The 23,003-nt window shown below is 35.9% G+C and overlaps 1 protein-coding gene across 3 annotated transcripts in view; it reads left to right on the top strand.

The window, feature by feature from the left end:
- WWP1 (WW domain containing E3 ubiquitin protein ligase 1) overlaps window positions 1–23,003 on the top strand; it is a 112,221-nt gene that overhangs the window by 55,106 nt on the left and 34,112 nt on the right. For all 3 annotated transcript variants that reach the window (XM_017521794.2, XM_017521795.2, XM_017521797.2), the window contains exons 9-14: window positions 8,849–9,185; window positions 15,037–15,132; window positions 17,712–17,886; window positions 21,606–21,660; window positions 21,803–21,887; window positions 22,012–22,140. In XM_017521794.2, the coding sequence (XP_017377283.1) occupies window positions 8,849–9,185; window positions 15,037–15,132; window positions 17,712–17,886; window positions 21,606–21,660; window positions 21,803–21,887; window positions 22,012–22,140 (877 nt within the window). The remainder of the gene's footprint in view (window positions 1–8,848; window positions 9,186–15,036; window positions 15,133–17,711; window positions 17,887–21,605; window positions 21,661–21,802; window positions 21,888–22,011; window positions 22,141–23,003) is intronic.

The raw sequence follows: 23,003 nt of genomic DNA, 5'->3' as shown, positions 1-23,003 counted from the left end.
CAACTAAAAGTTTTTGTATTTTTAATAGAGACAGAGTTTCACCTTGTTGGCCACTTGCTGATCTCAAACTCCTGACCTCAAGTGATCTGCCTGCCTCTGCCTCCCTAAAGTGTTGTGATTACAGGTGTGAGCCACCATACCAAGCCTGTGCAGTCTTTCTTAATCTTCTCTGATTGGAATTGAAAAATTACAGTGCCTAAAATTTTTCCTAATAATTTGAAACATTACTAATTATTTAGGAAAATATTTCAAAAGTATTTTAGAGGTCACAACATATTTTACTAAACAAGTGCTTATATGAGAGCTAGATTCTTAAGCTTTATACCACGAACAATATATGTAATTCATGATATAAAATATATTTCTGAAAGAAATTTAGTTAATTCATTGATTTATTAGTAAAAGTGAGTAATGAATGGTTTTTTTATCCGATCTTTTAGTATACAAATTTATTATTCTTGGCATCTAACTTGGAAAGATGTACTGGGAGTTGAATAGCTCTCAGAAAGTTTATTTTCCAAAAGTAAGCATTTCTGTATTAGAGGAGGAATGCCTAGGGAAGATGTCCTCTATAATCTTTAGCGGACTCAGTAAGATTCATAAATTGTTTTTTGTTTGGTCATTGTATATTAACTCTATCAGGTGAGTCTCCTGAAACTTAAACATCTTAGGACTTGTTTAAGATAATTAGCACACATGTTGGGAATCAAGTTGAAATCCTGGTCTTTTTATTCAAGAAGATCCTATGTTGTTTCCTGTGTTTGTCTATTTATGGTAACGTATTGAAAAGTAGAAACAGGTAAAGAAACAATTCAATAATTACATTAAAATAGATGGACCTTTTTGATAATAAGGTCCATCTTTTTTTCTTTTTTTTTTTTTTGAGACTGAGTCTCACTCTGTCTCCTAGGCTAGAGTGCAGTGGCAGGATTTCAGCTCACTGCAGTTTCCGCCTCCTGAGTTCCAGAGATTCTTATGCCTCAGCCTCCCGAGTAGCTGGGATTATAGGTGTGTGCCACTATGCTCCCCTAATTTTTGTGTTTTTAGTAGAGATGAGGTTTCACCATGTTGACCAAGCTGTTCTCGAACTCCTGACCTCAAGTGATCCAACCACCTCAGCCTCCCAGAGTGCTGGGATTACAGGCATGAGCCACCATACTCGGACAGTAATAAGTCTTAATTGTGTATTTTTATCCAAGGTTGGTGTTTGGGGGATGTTTACCAAGAGTCGTATGAGAGTTTTTGTAAACATTGGGAACTGAATGTTTATTTACAAATATCACATGAATGATATTTGTAAAATTTAATTCTTTAAGAATGCTGCCCTTTTAAAAAAAAGTAGACTAAAGGATGGTTTCCCAAGTACTCGAAGTAGGTAGAAATTTTTAGTCTTAAATTAAGGTGGCTAGAAAACAAAGAGAAGAGTAGATACACCTATGATGAAAATAATGATGAGCAAAGTTCATTTATTTTCTGATTTTCACCTACTTTCTAGCCAGAACATTTGTCTCTGAGATTTCTGTTAGCAAAGCAGAACAGGAAATATTGTCTTAGATTATTCTGATTATCTCTAAATTAAGAACAGACCAGTTAAAACTGCTACTGTTTCTAATACAGATGGAGTATCCCTAATCTGAAAATCCCAGATCTGAAATGCTCCAAAATCTGAAACTGTTTGAGCACTGACATGATGCTGAAAGGAAATGCTCACTGGAGCATTTCAGATTTTGGATTTTTGGATTAGGGATGCTAAACTGGTAAGTAAAATGCACATATTCCAAAATTTAAACAAATATCTAAAATCTGAAACATTTCTCATTCCAAGCATTTTAGGTAAGGGATATTAAACTTGAATATGGATTTGGACATTTTGCTCTTATTCCTAAAATATTCAGCTGATTGAATACATTGGTGAAAGTATCCATTGACTACTAATTAGATGCATGCTTTGGCATTTGGACGTATTCAGATGTTGATGTAAAAATGAGAAGAAATTGGGGCTTTCCTCATCATAGAATCTTATTTATACCTCTACAGCTTGTTTGATACTTTATAGATTCTTTCCATTGGTGATAAGTTCACTTCTCACAGTTCTCTCTTATTTATCCTTCCCTAAAATTTTAAGGTAAATATAAAATGGATATGGGGAACTTGAAATGAAGGTTCCATCATAAATAATTCTCATGACATTCATAGTTACTGTAAGAAAATCTATGACAATCTGTAAAATAATGTTAATAGCTTGTATTTGTGCCCTGCATGTTCTGAAAAGTATATATTCATTACCTGATTTATCTCTCTCACAATAACTCTTTGAAATAGATGGCAGTATTTTTCCTTTTCTCTGATGAAGGAACTGAGTCACCAAGAGGGCACAGCTAGGAAGTAGAAGAACTGTAATTGACATTTTGCTGTCTGGCTATTGATTCTGTGCACTTTGCCTTCTTCCTATTCATTTTGATGTGTCTGGTTTTTATAGGATCTGTGTGGTATAGGATCTCAAAGTTTTATCTTTTATACTGTTTATCTTTTATACTGCTAGGCTTCAAACAGCATTCCCCCAGCCTTTTCACCACCTCTGATTATTGCTAGTGACATCTGACAAAACAATCCAACTGTCATCATTCTATTGGCCGGTTTACAGAGGCTTCCGGAACCTGCTCTGTTGGTAGCAGCCATTTAACTGATGTCTTTTTGTATGATTGTTCATCACTTAATAGGAAGATGAATTCAGGTATCTTTTCAAGGAGTGGGTAATCCCTGTTCTTTTAAGATGTTGGCGTAAAATGGCATTACTTTTTCTAATTAAGGACTTCAAAAATTAGTCTTTGTTTCTGGAGATGGGATGGGGGTGTGCATGTTCTGTGTATAACATATTAAATGTCTTTAATCTCTTAATCTGCAATTCCACAATCTTGAAATCTCTGAAACCAAAAGGTTTTTTGTTTTGTTTTGTTGTCATTGTTTGTTTTTAGTAAACTCATTTGATGTCAAAATGACTAGAACTGATGGAAGGCTGTTTATGCTTTTTATTTATCATGCTTCCTATACACATCTCTACAATTTGCTGCAGAAATATTAATGTATTTAATCACAATGTGTGGTCCCCAAATCCCCTCCAGGCATAGTGTAATATACAATGTATATGTCATTGCCTTTATTTGTTTGTTTGTTTTTTGAGACAGGGTCTTGCCCTGACCCCCAGGCTGGAGAGCAGTAGCACCATCATGGCTCACTGTAGCTATAACCTCCTGGTTTCAAGTGATCCTCCTGCCTCAGGTCCCTGAATAGCTGGGACTACAGGCACGTGCCATCACACCTGGCTAATATTAAGATTTTTTTTCTAGAGATGAGGTCTTGCCATGTTGTGCAGCCTTGTCTCAGTCTCCTAAGCAGTCATCCTACCTCAGCTTTCCAAATTGTTGGGATTATAGGCGTGGGCTACCATGTTGTTCACTATCTTTGTGAATTCTGAAAGTTATGAATTCTGGAACACGCCTGGCACTAAGAGTTTCAGATTAGAGATTGTGGGCCAATACTAAGGGGTTTAAGACAAACAATATATTTTCATCAAAGATAGTTATTATACATGAGAGCTTCCCCCCTCCACCTCCTGTTCTTTTGAATCTTGATTAAGGGGACCCATTTGGTAATTTAGTTGCTATGAAGATTGGCAGATATTCCAGGTTAAAATGGGAGGCAGTCATGATGTAGCAAAAAGATTAGATTTAGCTTCTGACAGTAGGTAACATGGTGTCTCAGCCCAACCACTGAGCATGTTAATTCTGTAACCTTGGACAAATTTAACATCCTCAAATTTATGAAAAGAGGATAATATGCGACTACGTTATAGGACAGTTTTGGAGTTTAAATGAGGTGGTATTTAATACCACCTTGTATTTTTCTTAAATACCTTGGATAGTGGTATTTAAGAAAAATACATTCTTTTCCACTTTGTTCCCCTGGTCATAACTTCTAGTGTGAAATAACTTTTTCTAATATATAGTTATTTTATTAATAAGTAGATCAGAGCTCAGTTTGGTAAGTTGCAGAACTAAATGATATCACAAGTTTATTGCACTTTTTTTCTTAGCTTTTTATTCTGAAGTAATTATAAATATACACAAAGTTGCAAAGAAATGTATAGGAAGGTTCCATGTGCCCTTCACCAGCCTCTTCCAGTGTTAACATCTTGTATAACTATAGTAGAATATCAAAATCAGGAAATTGACATGAATATAACCCATAGAGCTTGTTCACATTTCATCATTTCTACCTGTGGGGTGTGTGTATGTGTGTGTTTCTGTATGGTTTTGTTACACATATAGCTTTATGTACCACCAGTACAATCCAGATACAGAACTGTACCATCATCACAAGGCTCCCTCATGATGTAACCCTCTTAAAAGTCACATACACTCTCAAGTGTGAATTGAACATTAAAGAAACTTTCTGTGTATATGCAAGCAGTTATTTTTCATGTCATAGTTTTAAAATGGAGTAAAAATGATATTTAGTATGTCTACTTTTTTCTTCTTTATTTGAATGCACCCTTAGAATGAGAAGACAGATACATGGTGCTTTGAGATGGATATATCATAAAGTTCATGTGAAACTTAACCTCTCAAAGATTAAACATGAAGTTAGGAAGATAGGTCTTGTAACTCAGAAGTCATAATGGCTGAAAGTAAGGCTTGGGATACATTCATTAAGAAACCAAGTCAGCGGGTGTGGTCTTAAGTCTTGTAGCGGAGATGAGATGCTTTGCATAAGCTTCTGCTGTCATACCTGTTATATAAGATTTTAATTTTTTGCTCCATATTTCTGCATGAGCAGGGAGCCTACCATCCTGTCCTTCCTCTTTTTTCTTTCCTTATTTTTTCAGTTTTATCTGTTCAATCTTTCTTATATCCATTTGTCAACAGATGTTTATTTTGCAACTACCATAGGCTGCATACTACCAGATGGCTGGGCACATAGGTATCAGAGTTTCTCAATTTCAACACTATTGACATTTTGGGCCTGATAATTATTTGTTGTATGGGGCTATCCTGTGCATTGTATTAATAGAATGTTTAGCAGTATTCCTGACCTGTATCCACTAGGTGCCGGTAACATCTTACCTTCTCCTAGTTCTGATAACCAAATGCATTTGCAGACATTGCTAAATGAATGTCTTTGGAGGTGGGGAGAGCAGAATATTCCCTAGTCAAGAACCATTGACATATATGAACAGTAATCCCTCTAATCGAAGATTATTGTGGCATCTTAATGCGGCTCTGAACAATATTGAGAAACACATGTTCATTGAAGTATTGAATGGAAATACTTAGTTTCTAAGCGAGCTTTTAAAAATTAATAGACTTTATATTTTAGAACAGTTTTAGATTTACAGAATAATTGGGCAGATAGTAGAAAGTTTCCATATGTCCTCCTATCCCATTCAAGAGTTTTTCTATTATTAACATTTCCATTACTGTGATATGTTTGTTACAATTAATGAACCATTATTAATATATTGTTATTAACTAAAGTCTGTATTTACATTACCTTACATTAAGGTTCATTCTTTGTGTTGTACTAGTTCTGTGGGTTTGAGAAATGCATGTTGTCATGTGCACACCATTACAGTATCATACAGAATAGTTTTACTACTCTAAAATTTATTTCATTTATCTATCACTCAAACCCTTTGCAACCACTGTTTTGAAACACTGTCTACATAGTGTTTTCCTTCCCACAATGTTACATGGTTGGAGTCCTACAGTGTGTGTAGCCTTTTCAGATTGGCTCCTTTCACTTAGTAATGTGCATTTAAGATTCCTCCATGTCTTTAGTGGCTTGCCCTCTCATTTGTCACTAAATAACATTCTGTTTTAAGGATGTACCACAGTTGTTTAGCCATTCACTTATTAAGGCTTCTTGGTTGCTTCAGTTTTTGACAATTATGAAAAATGTTGCTATATACATTTGTGTGCAGGCTCTTACTTGAATATAAGCTCAGTTCAGTTGGATTGAGGAGTGAGACTGGTGGGTTGTATGTTTAAAATATGTTTACTTTTGTAACAAATGGCCAAACTATCTTCCAAAGTGGCTGTACTCTTGCATTCCCACCGTAATGAATGAGAATTCCTAGTGCTTACCAGCATTTGTATTTCAAGGAGAGTTGTTTATTGTTTATTATTATTTTAACAATACTGAGTCTTCCCATTGAGAGATATTTTATATCTGTATTCATTCTATCTTTTTAGTAATATTTTTTAAAAGTTTTCTTCAAGCTGGGCATGCTGTGGCTCACACCTGTAATTCCAGAATTTCAGGACGCCGAGGTGGGAGGATCATTTGAGGTCAGGAGTTCGAGACCAGCCTGGTCAACATGATGAAACCCCATCTCTACTAAAAATGCAAAAAAAAATTAGCCAGTGTGGTGGTGCATACCTGTAATCCCAGCTACTTGGGAGCCTGAGACAGGAGAATCGCTTGAACCAGGGAGGCTAAGATTGCAGTGAGCCAAGATTGCACCACTGCACTTCAACCTGGGTGACAGAGTGAGCCTCTGTCTCAAAGAAAGAAAAAAAAATTTCTTCACATAGGTCTTAGATTTAGTTTTGATGTTCATCTTGTGTTTGTTCATTTTGCTGAAATGTTTTAGCTCCAATTAATTGGTTCTAATTTTTTTAAGTTTTTTGGTGTTCTAAATAAATAATCTTTTTGTCATTTTCGCTACAAATAAATTTTACTATATTCTTTCCAATGTTGTTATAACTTTTCTTAATAGATTGTCAGGTATAATCAATATTGAATTGGAGTGGTAATTGTGATCTTCCTGGTTTTGTTGCTGATTTTAATTTATTCTTGATCTTAATAGAAGTTCTTACAATAAATAGTAAGAATACATGGGCACAGTGGCTCATGCCTGTAATCCCAGCACTTTGGGAGGCCAAGTTGGGTGTATCATTTGAAGTCGGGAGTTTGAGACTGGCATGGCCAAAAAGGTGAAACCCCCTCTCTACTAAAATATAGGAAAATTAGCCAGGTATGGCAGGTGGCTGCAATCCCAGCTACTGGGAAGGCTGAGGCAGGATGATCTTTTGAACCCAGGAGGTGGAGGTTGCAGTGAGCTGTGATTATACCACTGCACTCCAGCTGGGGTCACAGAGCAAGACACCATCTCAAAAAAAAGGTTCTTGAAATGTTTTACAATTGTTGTATATTAATGACTGTAGGTTTGTGATAGATAATCCAGATTACTTGTGAATTTTTCCTTATTCTTCTTATCAGGTATTTTACCAAGATTTTTTTAATGCTTTTTGGTTCGTATTGAAAATAATCATATGACTTTTAACCTTTAATCTGCTAACATAGTAGATTTTCTAATGTAGTTTCCTAATCTCAAGTCATCCTTGAATTTATATATGATGTTAGTCTATAGTCTTCTTGTTCTGTTGTTCAGTTTTAGCTTTGAAAGGTTGTATTACCCTCCCAGAATGAGTTAGGAAACTCCTTTTCACTTTTTCTCCCCTAATGTGTTATAGCACCTTAAATAACATAGGAATGATCTATTTGATAAGGGATTGATAGAATTTTCTCAAAAATCTGTCTGAGCCCAGGCCTTTAGGAGGGATGTTATTAGAACTTTCATCGCCTTTTCTATTGCTACTCTGATTTGTCTTTTTTTTTCCCTTGAGTTAGTTTAGCCAAATTTAAACTCATTGATATAAAATCATACATGGTATTTCTCATGTTATTTATATTAAACATTTTTTCTTTATAAAACTTGGAAAGGTATATTTCATGGTTTCTCCAAACTTTCCTGATTAAAAACTCACATGATTTGTTGAAAATGCAGATCCCCAAGCTCTTCCCTAGAATTTCCCCTAGAGATTCAGTAAGTCTAGGATAAGGACTGAGATATTGTATTTTCAGTAAGTTATTGAGTCTTATCAAGTACATTAGGAAATCCTGATCTGTTTTTTGGGTCTCTTGACCAAAACTTGTTTCCTTCTCCTTACTTCCCCCTCCCTCCTCCCCATATCTGGAATGAATTCTAAGCTCTTTTATCACTATTCTTTATTACATCTTTGGGTACTTCTTTAGCCTTCAGTAGCACTTAATATGACTGGGTTTTTTTTTTTTTTTTTTTTTTTTTTTTTCATTAATTCTCCTGAAATTTTTTTTTATGTCTCCCTCTGCCATTTCCATTAGAACTTTGATATATGGTCTTCAAATAAGTTTTGTTCTGTAATCTATTCACCTTTACAGTGACTCATTTTTATACTGATATAAAATAGTGAACTAGATCAATCACACTTAAAATAAAAATTAGGAAAACCATGTCACTGGATTGCAGTACTGGATCATTTCTCGAAAAAGTATAGAATGGGTTCTTGCAACCCCTATGGTACTATCTTAAGAATTGATGCCATCATACATTTCCTACTATTGGCAAAACAGTTATTTTGCTGTTAGCTACTATTTGCACAAGGGAAGGGTGATTGAAAGGGATCATTTTAAAGTTTAGTTGGCCCATACAGACTTTCTCTCAGAATTGGTGATTTGGAGGGAAAATGTTGATTGTCTTAATGTTGGTGCCTTTCTCCTTAAAGTTATTATTATACATACTTAAATTTTTATCATTTACATATTCATTCCTGAAATCTTGAGCAACAAAAAACATAATCTTTATTTTATTTTATGTTATATATTTTGAAAAGATTACTTTGGCTGCTGTTTGGAGAATGTAGTTGCTTAGTCTGGATTAGGCTCTGAATAAGTGTAGTCATTTGATTAGGTAATTGATTGCTTTATCATTACTTGATAAATTGTTTTATTAATTTTCCCTTCTCAGTTAATGGAGAATCATCCTCATTTGCACCAACTGCTAATGCTTCTGTCATGGGTACTCCAGTAGTGTCTGAAGAAAATGCCTTGTCTTCACATTGCACTAGTACTACTGTTGAAGAACCTCCAGTTCAAGAAATACTGACTTCCTCAGAAAACAATGAATGTATTCCTTCTACCAGTGCAGAATTGGGATCTGAAGCTAGAAGTATGTTAGACCCTGACACCTCTAATTCTGGAAGTAGTTCTGCTTTTGAAGCAGCCAAATCAAGACAGCCAGATGGGTATATGGATCCTGTACGGCAGCAGTCTGGGAATGCCAACACAGAAACTTTGCCATCAGGGTATGTAAAATTTTTAATGTTTGACTGGTGTTAAAGTAGGAACTTCCTGTTAACATTTAACTATAGAATGTGTATATAAAATGTTTTCATTGTTCAGAACTTTGAAACCTAAGTTGGAATCTGAATCTTACTATTTGTTTTTGCTACAAAGCAAGTACTTTTTGAAATGAAGAACAATTGCTCATCTGGTTGAAATATAAGTAGTACGAAGGGAAAAGAAAAAACCTGATGTTAATTAGCAAGACCCTCTTGATTTGATTCATGGTTTATTTTTACTTTTCATAAGTGTGACCATAACTCTCCATATAATATCCTCAGTTCTCTAGCATCCTTGGTGTTCTGTTTTCCAGACCTGATGCTGGAGACCAAATAGCTCTTCTTTTCCTCAGCTAATATTGAGTGCTGGGGAGTCACGTAACTTGCTGATTGGTTCTATAAAAAGACGCAGTTTTTCATTGCTGCTTAGTAATTCTTAATCTCTTTTAAGTTTCTCATTGTAATTATTCCACTCCTCATGATTTTCTTTAAAGGGTATTCTATATGTGTATTCCATTTGGTCATCTCCTGAAGTGCATTCACTTAACAATTTCTTTGACCTTTGGCACTGATAGTACTAATATTAATTAATGATTAATTGTCTCTGCCTTCAAGAAGCTTATTTGGTTTTAGTGATTCAGAGTTGTAAGCATGTACAGTATATACAATATAGTCAGAAAGTGCTGCAATAAAAGTAATGGATACAGTGCTTTCCAATACAGCTTACAGTGATCAGAATGTCAACTCTTGTAGCTGTTGAAACTGCACTTCTAGATGTCTCTACACTATTGTCCTCATTTTCTTACCTCAGTCACTGTGTTAGTGCATCTTGGTTTTGGTTTTTTTTGGATCTCCTCTTTTTTCTCAGTGCCCTTTACTGGCTCATCTGATGTTGTCCAGTGCTTAATTATGGTTTCAGCCTTTTATCTTCTTTTGTGTGCTTACCACAGTAGATCTAGAACTCTCTATCATCATTATTATTATTATTATTATTATTATTATTATTATTATTATTTGAGATGGAATTTCACTCTTGTTGCCCAGGCCACAGTGCAGTAGCATGATCTTGGCTTACTGCAACCTCTGCTTACCAGGTCCAAATGATTCTCCTGCCTCAGCCTCATGAGTGGCTGGGATTACAGGCGCTTGCCACCACGCCCATCTAATTTTTGAATTTTTAGTAGAGATGGGGTTTCAACATGTTGGTCAGGCTGGTCTTGAACTCCTGACCTTAGGTGATCCTGCCATCTTGGCCTCCCACAAGCGTGAACCACTACTTCTGGCCAGCTGTCCATCATTTTAACTATTAAATCTATACATTCAGACCAGACTTTTCTCTGAGTTTATTTTGCAGCTGCTTTTCCCTCTTCTGTTTCCTGCAAATGTTTCAGACCCTTTGTTAGCTTTCCTTTCCCTCTCAAAAAGCTCTTGTCCTGTGTCTCCTGTCTTTGGTATGTTAGTCATTTATCCTAGTCCCTCATGTGCCAGTCACTATGGCAAACACATATAAAAAGCTATTCTTAACTGTGAAGAACCTCATCGTCTCATTGGGGTTAGGGGAGTGAAGTAAACAGTCAGCGAGTATAATTAAAGGTATGCCAGATGTAAGTTTAGGATGCCATGAGAAGGAACATACGCAGAGGTGGAATAGGAGGAGTAACCTGTGCTGTTGACGTCAAAGAATATGTTCTGAAAGCTATGGCACTTCAGTGGATTCTGAACGAAGAGTAGGACTTAGCAAATAGTGGAGGCACGAGTGGTGAAAAGTTTCATTTTCAGTAGAGCCGACTGCGTATTCAAATCCCTAGCACCCATGAAAATGAGTATGCTGAACCCAGGAATTACTATTTTGTCACAGTTTGAATTCAGCATTTGAGGCAGCAAGGTATATGATGCTGAAGAGCAAACAGCCCTATGAAGAATTTTGTGTGATTGTGAAGGGTTTGGGAGTTTTGTCTGAAAACCACGAATAAGCATTAAAGAATGTAAAGCAGGGGAGTGGCATAGTCCTCTTTGCTTTTATTAAGATTATTTTTGCAGTGGTATAGAGAGCCGAGGAGTTAAGGAGTTGGGATAGTGGCTAGGCTGTTTTATAAATGAGGGAATCTGGCATTCTAGTTCAAAACAGTAAGTACATGAATCTAATTCTGTTGGGACCAGATAAATGCTTCAAAAGGCTTGTTGCCACCATTTATGATCTTTGTATTAGAATTTTGCAGTAATCTAGATTAGTGTTTTACAAATTGTAGAGTGCAACCTGTTAATAGGTTATTTATGACCAGCATTTGAACACATATGAAATAAAAAAAAATATAGGTGAGAATAGGAAATATTGGAAGATGTTAAATGTAGTAAGAGTAAGCATTGTTTCCTGAAAGTTTCTTTTTCTGGTGTGTGTGTGTGTGTGTGTGTGTATATGTGTGTGTGTGTATAAAATCAGTAGATAAATATTAATCTGGTTTATATAAAACACACTTCTTACTGTCTCAACTGTGGTCAAAAAAAGTATAAAAGCCACTAATCCAGGGGAGAAATTAAGAGAGCCTGAAGTGAGGTAAATGCTAATCTTTTAGGTTGACGTAAGATGGGTCTTGGTAGTAAGTTGTGGGGAGATAGAATAGAAAAAAAAATAAAAAATAAAGCACATTTCATACTAATCAAAATGGCATCAGATTTCCCAGAATCAACAGGAAAAGCTAGAAGACAGTGGAAGACAGTGGGCTCATGCCTTAAATGCTGAAGAAAATTATACCCAACATATAATTCTGCATCCAGCCATACTGTTTAGTGTTTGCATAGAATAAATACATTTTTGCACATCCTAGGTTTCCAAAAGTTCACTTCCTATGTCTTCTTTCTTAGAAAGCCACTAGGACTTGTGTTTTCCCAAAACTAGGTAGTGAAAGTAAAAGACACTGGATGCAGCATCAGAGGATCTGCTGCAGAGGAGTGAAAGGAATGCCGGCGCAGTGGTGAGGGAAAGCCCAGAGCGCTCTCGGACAGCACACACTCAGTCTAGGCTGGAAGCTAATCAGCAGGCAGGGGCAATCACAGAGCAGCTAATGAGCCTGAACATTTTAGGAGGAGATTTATGCAACTGGAAAAGTATTTGGGGTTGAATGATAAGAATGTAGACAGTAAGTAAGGGAAGTGGAGATAATTTTTCTAGCTAATAGTATTTTTTAAAAAAGAAATCAGGGTATGTTCCATGTCTCGGCTGTGGGAAGAGTTTTCATAGTCACAATGATAACTCTAAGGCAAGGTACAACATATATGTATGTTTGGAATGGTTGGGAGGAGGGTAAACGTAAATGTGTATGTGTGCGGGAAAGAGACCTGTAGCTTCATCTTTCCTAGTAAGAAGTCAATATATTATGCTTGAAATTAAATAAATCACAATAAGTCAAGCAAGTTAATAAGTAAAAGAGGTAAATACCTAAAAAATTGAGTGAAAAGTTAAAAATATTGCCTTGGGGAGTAGAAAATCAAGTGAACTAGACAGTAGATACTGTTAAAACTATGTGATGGTATATATAATTATATAGCTATGAAGGTATATATTAAACTATATGAAAGTATATGTAATTTTGATAAAAAATTAAAGCTAAGTTAAAAATAGTTAAGGATATTTGTGAAGAAATAGTCGAAACCAGGAAATTTTACTATAAGATAGCAATAAAAATTCAAGGACTGCTTATGGGAATTAGTACCTAAAAATTGCAAAAGTGAAACTTGATCAGGTTTTTAGGTATTCATTTGGTTTTGGTAGTTAGCTTTCATACAGATAAATAGCCCATTGGTACATCTTAGACATATTCCTGAAAGGCCTTTAAAATGAAATTTTATATTTAACTTCTTCTTCCCATGAGGTTTTTTATAGAAACAAATAGAGTAAACCTTAACCTTCAGAGTGTCTGATTTTAGTGAAATGCTTTATAAAGAATATCTAAGCTTTTGCATTACCAATTAGCATGAATGTTCCAGTGTAGGATATAATAGGTAAGTTGAATAATTTTTTTGTGACCCCCAAGTCAGTTGTGAACTTGGGACTCTTTATTGTTTATGGTTACTACTTAAGAATTTAGTGACTTAGGTTTGTTAGATGCAGCCTAAACAAATTTCTAAATTTTTTTGTGTGCATTTGTCATTTTAAGTATACATGTATGTATGGGTGCAAACTAGGGAGTAGTTTCAGTATATATGGTTATGGTGTATAAATATAATTTAAAGAGAATAATAAACACTTAATAAAAAATCAATTTAATTGGGTTCTTTTGGGGGGGTTCTCACAGATTTATTTATATTTGAAAATATAAATTTACCATATTAACAAATAATAGGGAAAAGCTACTTGATCCTCTCTCAAAACTGCAGATGGAGAAGGAAGGTAGAAGGGAAGATTGTTGGATGCTTTATGGGAGATCCTTGAGCCTCCCTCTTGGTGCAGGACAACTTATCAAAGCTCACCATTCTAGTTTAGGGCTTCTTGATAAGCAATCACATTTTAAAAAATCATTTTATTAGGAAACATCACACATTCACAGAAAAGTGCTTTCCTCCAAAACATATAGATGAAGCTGATTTATCACAAAAGACATTTATAACCATCATACAAGTCAAAACATAGAACATTGACAGCATCCCAGGAACACTCTCTCATTTTCCTTCTTAAACACTGCCTTCTTGAGTCCTTGTGTTTAAGAATAAGGAAAATGTGTTCTGGCTATTCTACTTAAAAATTGAAAACAAGAGTCTTAAACTCAGAAGTACCAGTTTTTATTTATTTGTTTATTGATTTTTATTTTATTTGATATTTTCTAGAGAGTTTTATTCTGTTGCCCAGGCTGGAGTGCAGTGGTGCAGCCTCAGCTCACTGCAACCTCTGTGTCCCATGTTCAAGCAGTTCTCATGAGTCAGCCTCCTTAGTAGCTTGGATTACAGGTGTGTGCCACCATGCCCAGCTAATTTTTTTTTTTTTTTTCCATATTTTTAGTAGAGACGGAGTTTCTCCCTGTTGGTCAGGCTGGTCTCATGCTTCTGACCTCAGGTGATCCACCTACCTCAGCCTCCTGAAGTGCTGGATTGCAGGCATGAGCCACTGTGCCTAGCCCACCAGTTTTTATTTTTAAAAATTATTCTATATATACCATATTAAGAAAAGACTGTAGAGAAATTAACAGGAATCACAGAAGAAAAAATGAGAATAGGAGAAATGAGAAACTGAGAGTCTTCAAAATAGAATAGGAATAAGGTAAAATAATAATTTCCATAAATTCAGAAACCTACCAAAACCAAAACTGGAATAGATATGCACACATAAAAAAGACACTATACACACAGATGAAAGAGTTTTCATGGAGCAGTATCACCACATATAGGCGTTTCTGCTAAAAATCTTTTAGATGGGCACTTTTGAAATTATAGCAAAGTCAATATATTACTTAATAGGCATTTTGTGCCTTGGATTTAATATTAAGTTGAAGGTTTCTTTATTCTTGGTTCAATTTCTGTTTTCTGATAATTTGGAATTCTATAAATTACTACCTTTTAAAAATATGGGGTATTCTTTTCTGCTAACTATACTTTTTGAATTTCCAATACTGTAATAAAAAGGGAATAATTAAGAGGTTTAAAAAGTACTAATAATTGAAAAAATGAACACTTTTATATATATAGTAGCCTTTATATATATAGCTGTGTGTATAGTTTTTTAATATAAAGTTTATTGGTCATTTTTCTGAATACAAAGAAGAGTCATTTTTAAGATTGTCCTAGTGTGTTGTTTCTTACTGTTATTTTTGTATTTTTATTAAAGGTGGGAACAAAGAAAAGATCCTCATGGTAGAACCTATTATGTGGATCATAATACCCGAACTACCACATGGGAGAGACCACAACCTTTACCTCCAGGGTAATATAGCACCTTTATGCACCTGCAGTTATATTTTATCACACATGTGGTTTTTAAATTTATTTAATACAGCAAAATTTGATTCTTTCATTCTGCATATATTCAATTTCTTTACATTTCTTTTTATAAACAATGAATGTTTAGTCAATGAGAGCAGATAGTCTATAGGGCTTCCTTAAGAGACTGTCAAACATTGGCATGAGTTACTGAGAGATACTGCAAAATTTGGTAATTGTCAGTCCTTGTTATTTTTTTAAGGAAAGGTGATATTTAGGACGGTTTATATGTATAGTTCTCCATAGATAGTGTTCTAAACTGTGTTATTTCATAAGATTTAATGACTTAAATATTAAAGTGGATCAAAACAATGATCTAGAAAGATTGCCACGAGTGAACTTACACCTAAAATTGTAGAAGATTTTAAATTAATAATGTTTTTATTACATACTAAACTTCATGTTATTAGTCTGTCACTTAAGGCCATTCACAAATGAGTCTTCCTTTAACTTTGTGTTCTTTCATAGCTGTCTACATATTGCACTGATAGCTGTTTGAATTGCAGTTTGCATTCATTCATCTCAAACATTCTGTATGTACCCGAAATATATTTCTTAGATACTCAGATTGCCTTTCCAGATTCAATTTAAAACCCACCATCATAAAACACCTTGAAAAATCTAGCAAATTCAAGGCAGAGAATATGATATTTTTATGGGATATTTCTCTTTTATGGAATAAAGCACTTAGGTCTTGATTCTACAGTATTAAATGAGAACTTACTGGAAAACATGGAGCTGATATTTCAATATAGCAAATATGAAGTTCATTTTAACTAAGACAGGATCATCAAATTATAGTCATTCATTTAGCCCATTCATTGAGTGCCATGACAAGGGGATTATTTCGCTGAAACTGTTATCCAAAAATTAGGCAGAGATTGTCTTTAATTTCATCTTTAGAGTCTATTGTGAGCCCATTGTATTTTTAGCAACAAGTTTATATAAGAAATTTAGAATTGGTTACTGAAAGGATTTTAAGATCATTGTATACATTAATGACAAAAATAGGTTTAATAGTTTTTACATTTGTAGAACATGTAGGAGTTAGAGTGAACCCTGGAGGATGGGTAGAATTCTGGTTGGTGAGAAATAGGGAAGGGTATTCTGTGAGGCAAAGGCATGACAAAATTCAACACCCTTGTAGGATCTCAGGGAGATGAGGCTGAAAAGGTGGACAACTCATTTTTATGCCATGCCATTGAGCCATTGTGGGTGGAATGACATGGAGTCCACCTGCATTTCAGGAAGATAATTGGCAGCAATATAACGGCAGGAAGGTGAGTTAAAAAGTAATAAAAAGAGTTCAGTTAACTCATCCTGAACACGGGCATTGGCTATACAGCATATTGCTTGGTATACAGCAGGCACTGTCAGTAAATGCTTATCCAAAAAAGGAGGCCAGGCTTGGTGGCTCACGCGTGTAATCCCAGCACTTTGGGAGGCCCAAGCGGGCAGATCATGAGAGCAGGGGTTTGAGACCAGCCTGGCCAACATGGTGAAACCCTGTCTCTACTAAAAATACAAAAATCAGCCAGGCGTGGTGGTGGGCACCTGTAATCCCAGCTACTCATTAGGCTGAGGCAGGAGAATTGCTTGAAACCAGAAGGTGGAGGTGGCAGTGAGCTGAGATCGTGCCACTGCACTGCAGTGGGCAAAAGAGGGAAACTCCATCTCAAAAAAAGAAAAAAAAAAGATGATGATGAAAAAAATGGAGAGGCCAGGTGTGGTGGCTCATGCCCATAATCTCAACACTTTGGGAGGCCAGGAGGTGAGCAGATCACCTAGAGTCAGAAGTTTGAGACCAGCCTAGCCAACATGGCAAAACCCTGTCTTTACTAAAAATACAAAAGTTAGCTCGGCATGGTGGTGTGTGGCTGTAATCCCAGCTACTCCGGAGGCTGAGGCAGGAAAATCACTTGAACCTGGGAGGCAGAGGTTGCAGTGAGCTGAGATGGCACCATTGTACTTTAGCCTGAGCAACAGGAGCAAAACTCCATCCCCCCAAAAAAGCAGAAAGAGTAGCCAGAGTGATACTGAAACGGTTCACTCATTGGCCTCTTTTTAGACAGTCTTTAGAAATTATATTAGTGCCAATGCTCTCCTTCCCCTTGTGGGGCTTAAAACCTACGTGATACATTGATAGGTGCAACAAACCACCATGGCACATTTACACCTATGTAATAAACCTGCATGTTCTGCACATGTATCCAAGAACTTAAAATAACATTTAAAAAAAAAAGAAAAGGAAAATAAGCAACCACTTCTAGTGTGGGACTAAACATTAAAGTGATTAAAGAAGAAAAATGATATTGGTAGAATGGGAAGGTAATTTAGCTAAAATAAATAGTTCATAGTTTTTTTATGTTTTTCTGAAAAATATCAATATTTATATTATTTTTAAGTTATTTTAACATATCTTGAACTTGATTTTTAAATTGAGTGAAGTAATAGCTGCTTTTCATTTTCTTATATTAAGAGGTGATTGTTTATTTTTATCATTGTTTGTTTTATTTGTGGTAGTTGGGAAAGAAGAGTTGATGATCGTGGAAGAGTTTATTATGTGGATCATAACACCAGAACAACAACATGGCAGCGGCCTACCATGGAATCTGTCCGAAATTTTGAACAGTGGCAATCTCAGCGGAACCAGTTGCAGGGAGCTATGCAACAGTTTAACCAACGATACCTCTATTCGGTAATTAGCAAATTATAAGACGATGTCATAACTGCCTCCCTCAGGCATTTGTCCTCTATTACGGTGATTTTTCTTTTTTTTTGCTATTCCTTGACCATAATCACATATTTATTTTGATGCTTTTTGAAATGGTATAGACTGTGTCACAAGATATTTTTTAGTTAATGTTTAATAAATGGTGTTTCTGATATATATAAGCACTTAATAATATTAAAAAATATAATAGTTTAGTAACATAACTCATACACTAAGTTTTATATCCTTACTAAGGGATAGTTTCATAAATGCAATCCTTAAAAAAATAATATTTTTACTAATTTTCAATCCTCCACCTTTATAATAATTTTGTTTCCTTTAAACAAAACCAGTTACCTTATGATTTTACTTGGAGCCTGTCTTGCAGTATTCTAGCTATTCTGATTCTCTTCCTAGATTCTAAAAAGCAACACTCATCTGTTTTGCCCCATCAAAGGTATTTCCAGAACTGGAAAGTTTTGCCCAAAAAATCTAATGCTGTCTGAGAATTTGACCAATTGGTGATTTACTGAATCAACCATAAGCAAACATCCATGAGAGGAGTGGAAAAAACAAAACAAAACTCCTTTGATAAATGATTTGATCATAGAAGGTAGAAAAGATAAATTTTAAGTTCTGGGCAACTGCAGATAGTGTTTTGAAGTAACTTGAAAAAATCTGAAGTGTAGAGGCTAGCAGATAGAAAGGAAGTAAGAAAGAAACATAAGAAGAAAATGTAAGTAACTTTCTGCAAAATCCTCCTGCAGTCTGGCTCTTTCAACCAAATTTTTTTTTTTAGTCGGAGTCTCGCTCTGTCACCCAGGCTGAAGTGCAATGGTGTGATCTTGGCTCACTGCAACCTCTGCCTCCCAGGTTCAAGCAATTCTCCTGCTTCAGCCTCCCAAGTAGCTGGGACTACAGGCACTTGCCACCACGCCTGGCTAATTTTTGTATTTTTAGGAGAGATAGGGTTTCACCACGTTGGCCAGGCTGGTCTCAAACACCTGACCTAATGATCCACCCACCTCAGCCTACCTAACTGCTGGGATTACAGGTGTGAGCCACTGTGTCCGGCCTCAATCACATTGTTTTCAGAGATTAAATAATAAGTTCTCATTTGCAGATTGACCCACTCTCCTGGTTTTATGTAGCTAGCAGGAAGGGAGTAGGCAGCCTAGTTTCCATAGCATCTCCTGCTGCCTTCAATTGCTGGTTCTTTCATGACTTGTATAGAAATCTGTGGTAAGGTTCCATAGTTTAGCTATATATAGTAATAATATTGAGACCGGGTTGCAGGACATGGGAAAGGATCAGCTCCCAGATAGGATGTGTTCTTCCAGGCCCTTGGTCCCCCACTCACCCAAGAATCGGGGAGAGGACCCCGCGGGACATGGTGAGTTTGTTTAAGTAAATACTGGACCCCAAAGAGTTTTGCAGAAAGTGATTTATTTAGGCAGAGAGAGAGAGAGAAAGGAGAAAGAAATAGAAAGAGAGCGAGCTCCCATGCTGTCATGAGAGGGGATCCAGAAATGGAGTCTGAACATATGCAAGAGAAGGGGACTTTTAACCTGGAGTTATTCCTGCTGCATTTAAGTTTTTTGTCCTATGAAAGGAGTTCCTTTAAACTCCCGCTAGAGTGATTGACCTTTGATTTCTGGGCAGTCTGTCTTACCTTGTGAGTGAAAGTTAAACAAAAACCTCTAAGCTCCCAGATGGAAATGTGAAAAAAGGCAGGTTGAGCATGTCACTGGGAAGTTCTTGTCTTTGAAACCACGCCCCCTTGTGGACCCGAGGAGAGAATACATTCCCTCAGTATTGTGTGGGTTTGTTTTTGGTTGGACTTACCTGTACACATGAAAACCTTTGGTGAACAGGGCAGAATAAGGTAACAGATATGTATCAGAAGAATGCTTTCTTGCAAGTAATAGAATCTCCTTAAACACTTTAGATTTAATTATCTCAGTACAACATCAAGTCTGGGGTAGAGATCTAAAACAAATGCTGCATTGACTCAGTAGTGCCATCAAGTACCCAGGTTCTTTCTGTCTTTTTGCTCTGCCATCTGTATCACGCTTCAGGCTTATTACTTCATTTATATGGAGCACTGTGCTGTGGGCCTCACATCCACAGTCTAGGCAAAAAGAAAGAGAACAAGGAATTGAAAGGGCAGATGGCTCTGTTGTTGCAAGCCCTTGCCTTTTTTACTTAGAGAAGGATGCCCTCATCATGGCCTTCTGCCTATACCTCATTGGCCAGAATTGGTCACGCTACCAACTCTGCTGCAAGGGAGGGGGAATGGAATGATCTTTATGGCCACATTCCTGCCTCAAACAAAACAGGGATTTGGTTCTTAAAAACAGGTGGAAGATAAATATTGAGTATAATTAACAGGGTGTATTACAGGATTATATTCATCAAGATGCATATATTTTAAGAAATTCTTTTTCAGGTAATGATTTTTATATTTGGCATTGTTTTAGAATTCTTGATAGAATGCTTATATTTTCTTCAGAATATATTTCTAGGTTATAATAAGAATGTGGAAACATACATAAAAATGTTTTATGTATGTATGAAAATATAAAAGATACTAATTAAAAGTTAATTTCTACAAATGATACTGGAGTTGAGTGTTAGCTTTATTAGTAGGCATTTGCTTTAAAGAAAATTGTGATAATCGTTCTATTTTTAAACTGATTTAAACACCATGATTTCCTATATGTTTATCTTCCATTTCATGTTCCCTCTATAGATTAGTATGGAAGGACTGGGAGATTAAAGTATTGATCCCAGTATATTATTTCTAAATCATTTTGGAAAAACGAATAATTAATTTGATTAGTTGATAGTCTCCTCTTCATAACATTTTAAGCACTTTGTGTCTTGGCCAGGAGTGGTGGGTCACACCTGTAATCCCAGCACAGTAGGAGGCTAAGGCAGATGGATCATTTGAGCCTAGGAGTTCAAGACCAGCTTTGGAAACATGGCAAAACCTTGTCTCTACAAAAAATACAAAAATTAGCTGGGTGTGGTGCGGCATGTCTGTAGTCCCAGCTAGTCCACGGTCTGAGGTGGGAGGATTGCTTAAGCCCAGGAAGCAGAGGCTGCTATGAGCCGAGATCATGCCACTGTATCCCAGTCTGGGTAACAGAGCAAGATCCTGTCTCAAAAAAAACTAAAAAAAAACTTTGTGTCTTGAAATTGCTATATTTCTTTAATCTATCTATCTGTCTACCTATCTATCTGTCTATCTATCTATCTATCTATCTGTCTGTCTAACTGATAACAAAGATATATTTTTGAGACAGCTTCTTGCTCTGTTGCCCAGGCTGGAGTGCAGTAGTAGTGTGATTACAGTTCACTGCAGCCTCTACCTCCTGGGCTCAGTTGATCTGCCCACCTCAGCCTTCCAAGTAGCTGGGACTTGAGGTATGTGCCACCACGTCTGGCTAATTAAAAAAAAATTTTTTTTTTAATAGAGACAAGGTCTTCCAGGCTGGCCTTAAACTTCTGGGCTGAAGTGATCCTCCCACCTTGGCTCCCCAAAGTGCTGAGATTACAGCCGTGAGCCCCTGTGCCCAGCCCCTTATCATATTTTTAAAAAATTATTATAAAATGTGATTCTGCCACGTGCTTGGCTTATTTCTACTTTCATATTAAAACACAGTTATTTTATTTCTCTCCCCCATCTTTTCTGCAATCAGGCTTCAATGTTAGCTGCAGAGAATGACCCTTATGGACCTTTGCCACCAGGCTGGGGTAAGCTGTTATATTTTTGGTAATAATCTATAAGGTATATATATACATATACATATATATGTATATATATATATATATGTGTGTGTATATATATATATATGAAATATATATATATAGCTATTATGCTCACTTTATGTTTTAGAAAAAAGAGTGGATTCGACAGACAGGGTTTACTTTGTGAATCATAACACAAAAACAACCCAGTGGGAAGATCCAAGAACTCAAGGGTATGTATATACTGCAGCCTTAAGTCATCTTGCATGTATCTGTAGGTAGAATCAACCAACCTTGAATCAGATATTTTTAGTACCTAGAAAATGTTCATCTTATGATTTTAACTTTATCTTTTAGCTTACAGAATGAAGAACCCCTGCCAGAAGGCTGGGAAATTAGATATACTCGTGAAGGTGTAAGGTATTTTGTTGATCATAACACAAGAACAACAACATTCAAAGATCCTCGCAATGGGAAGTCATCTGTGTAAGTGAAAACCTGAAGTTTTCCTTTAAATGTTGCTTAGCGAGTACATGAGATTTATCCTCAAGTTTAGCAAAACATTTTACTTTTTAGTTCAAGAAAACCTACACAAGTAATACCTTAGTATAGCTGTCTTTGTTCTCATTTGAGAATGGATTTGTGGTGTGTAATTCCTTAGTAATAACAATGGCAACTATTTATGTAGTGATTACTGTATGCCAAGGATTGTTCTAAGTACTTTATAGGTGTTAACTAATTTTATCTTCCAATAACCGCTTGAGGTAGATATTATTATTTTTCCCTTTACCAAGTGAGGAGAAGTATAGGGAGCATAACTAACTGTGCAAAGTTATAGGGCAAGTAATGGACTGGTTTCAAACCATGGCAGTCAGCCTGTCTCTAGACTCTGTGCTCTTAACTGCCACATCACACTGCTACAATGAGATGGTCAGTGAAACTGGATTTTCCAGATTTAAAGATACCTTAATTAAGCAGTTGACAGATCTCTCCTTCATTCTTACTCTAAGGTATAATATCTTGGCATAACTAAGAAAATGGAAGCAATTATAAAAGGTCTTTTGCAAATTTGTATTACCATATCTGTTCATCTCCTACCATCTCTCCTCGTCCTGTTCCTGTAGTTGAACTATCATTGTTCTTATGAAAGGCTAGTCCCTCTGCTGGTACATTGATTCTTACTCCCACTTTTTCTACTTAATTGCTCCAACAGTTACCATCTTTGTATCTTATGTCATTGGGTTTTATTTCTCGACTAAATTATTCTTATCAGCATTTATTTTTCCTATATTAAAAAAAGGGGCAAAAAATTACAACTCTTCCCTTTACCAATGTGTTCAATCACAGTT

This window comes from Cebus imitator, unplaced genomic scaffold (genome assembly GCF_001604975.1).
Source record: "Cebus imitator isolate Cc_AM_T3 unplaced genomic scaffold, Cebus_imitator-1.0 Scaffold22, whole genome shotgun sequence".
Taxonomy (NCBI): domain Eukaryota; kingdom Metazoa; phylum Chordata; class Mammalia; order Primates; family Cebidae; genus Cebus; species Cebus imitator.
The sequence above is the reverse complement of the archived record's forward strand: the minus strand, read 5'-3'. Positions and strand labels throughout refer to the sequence as shown.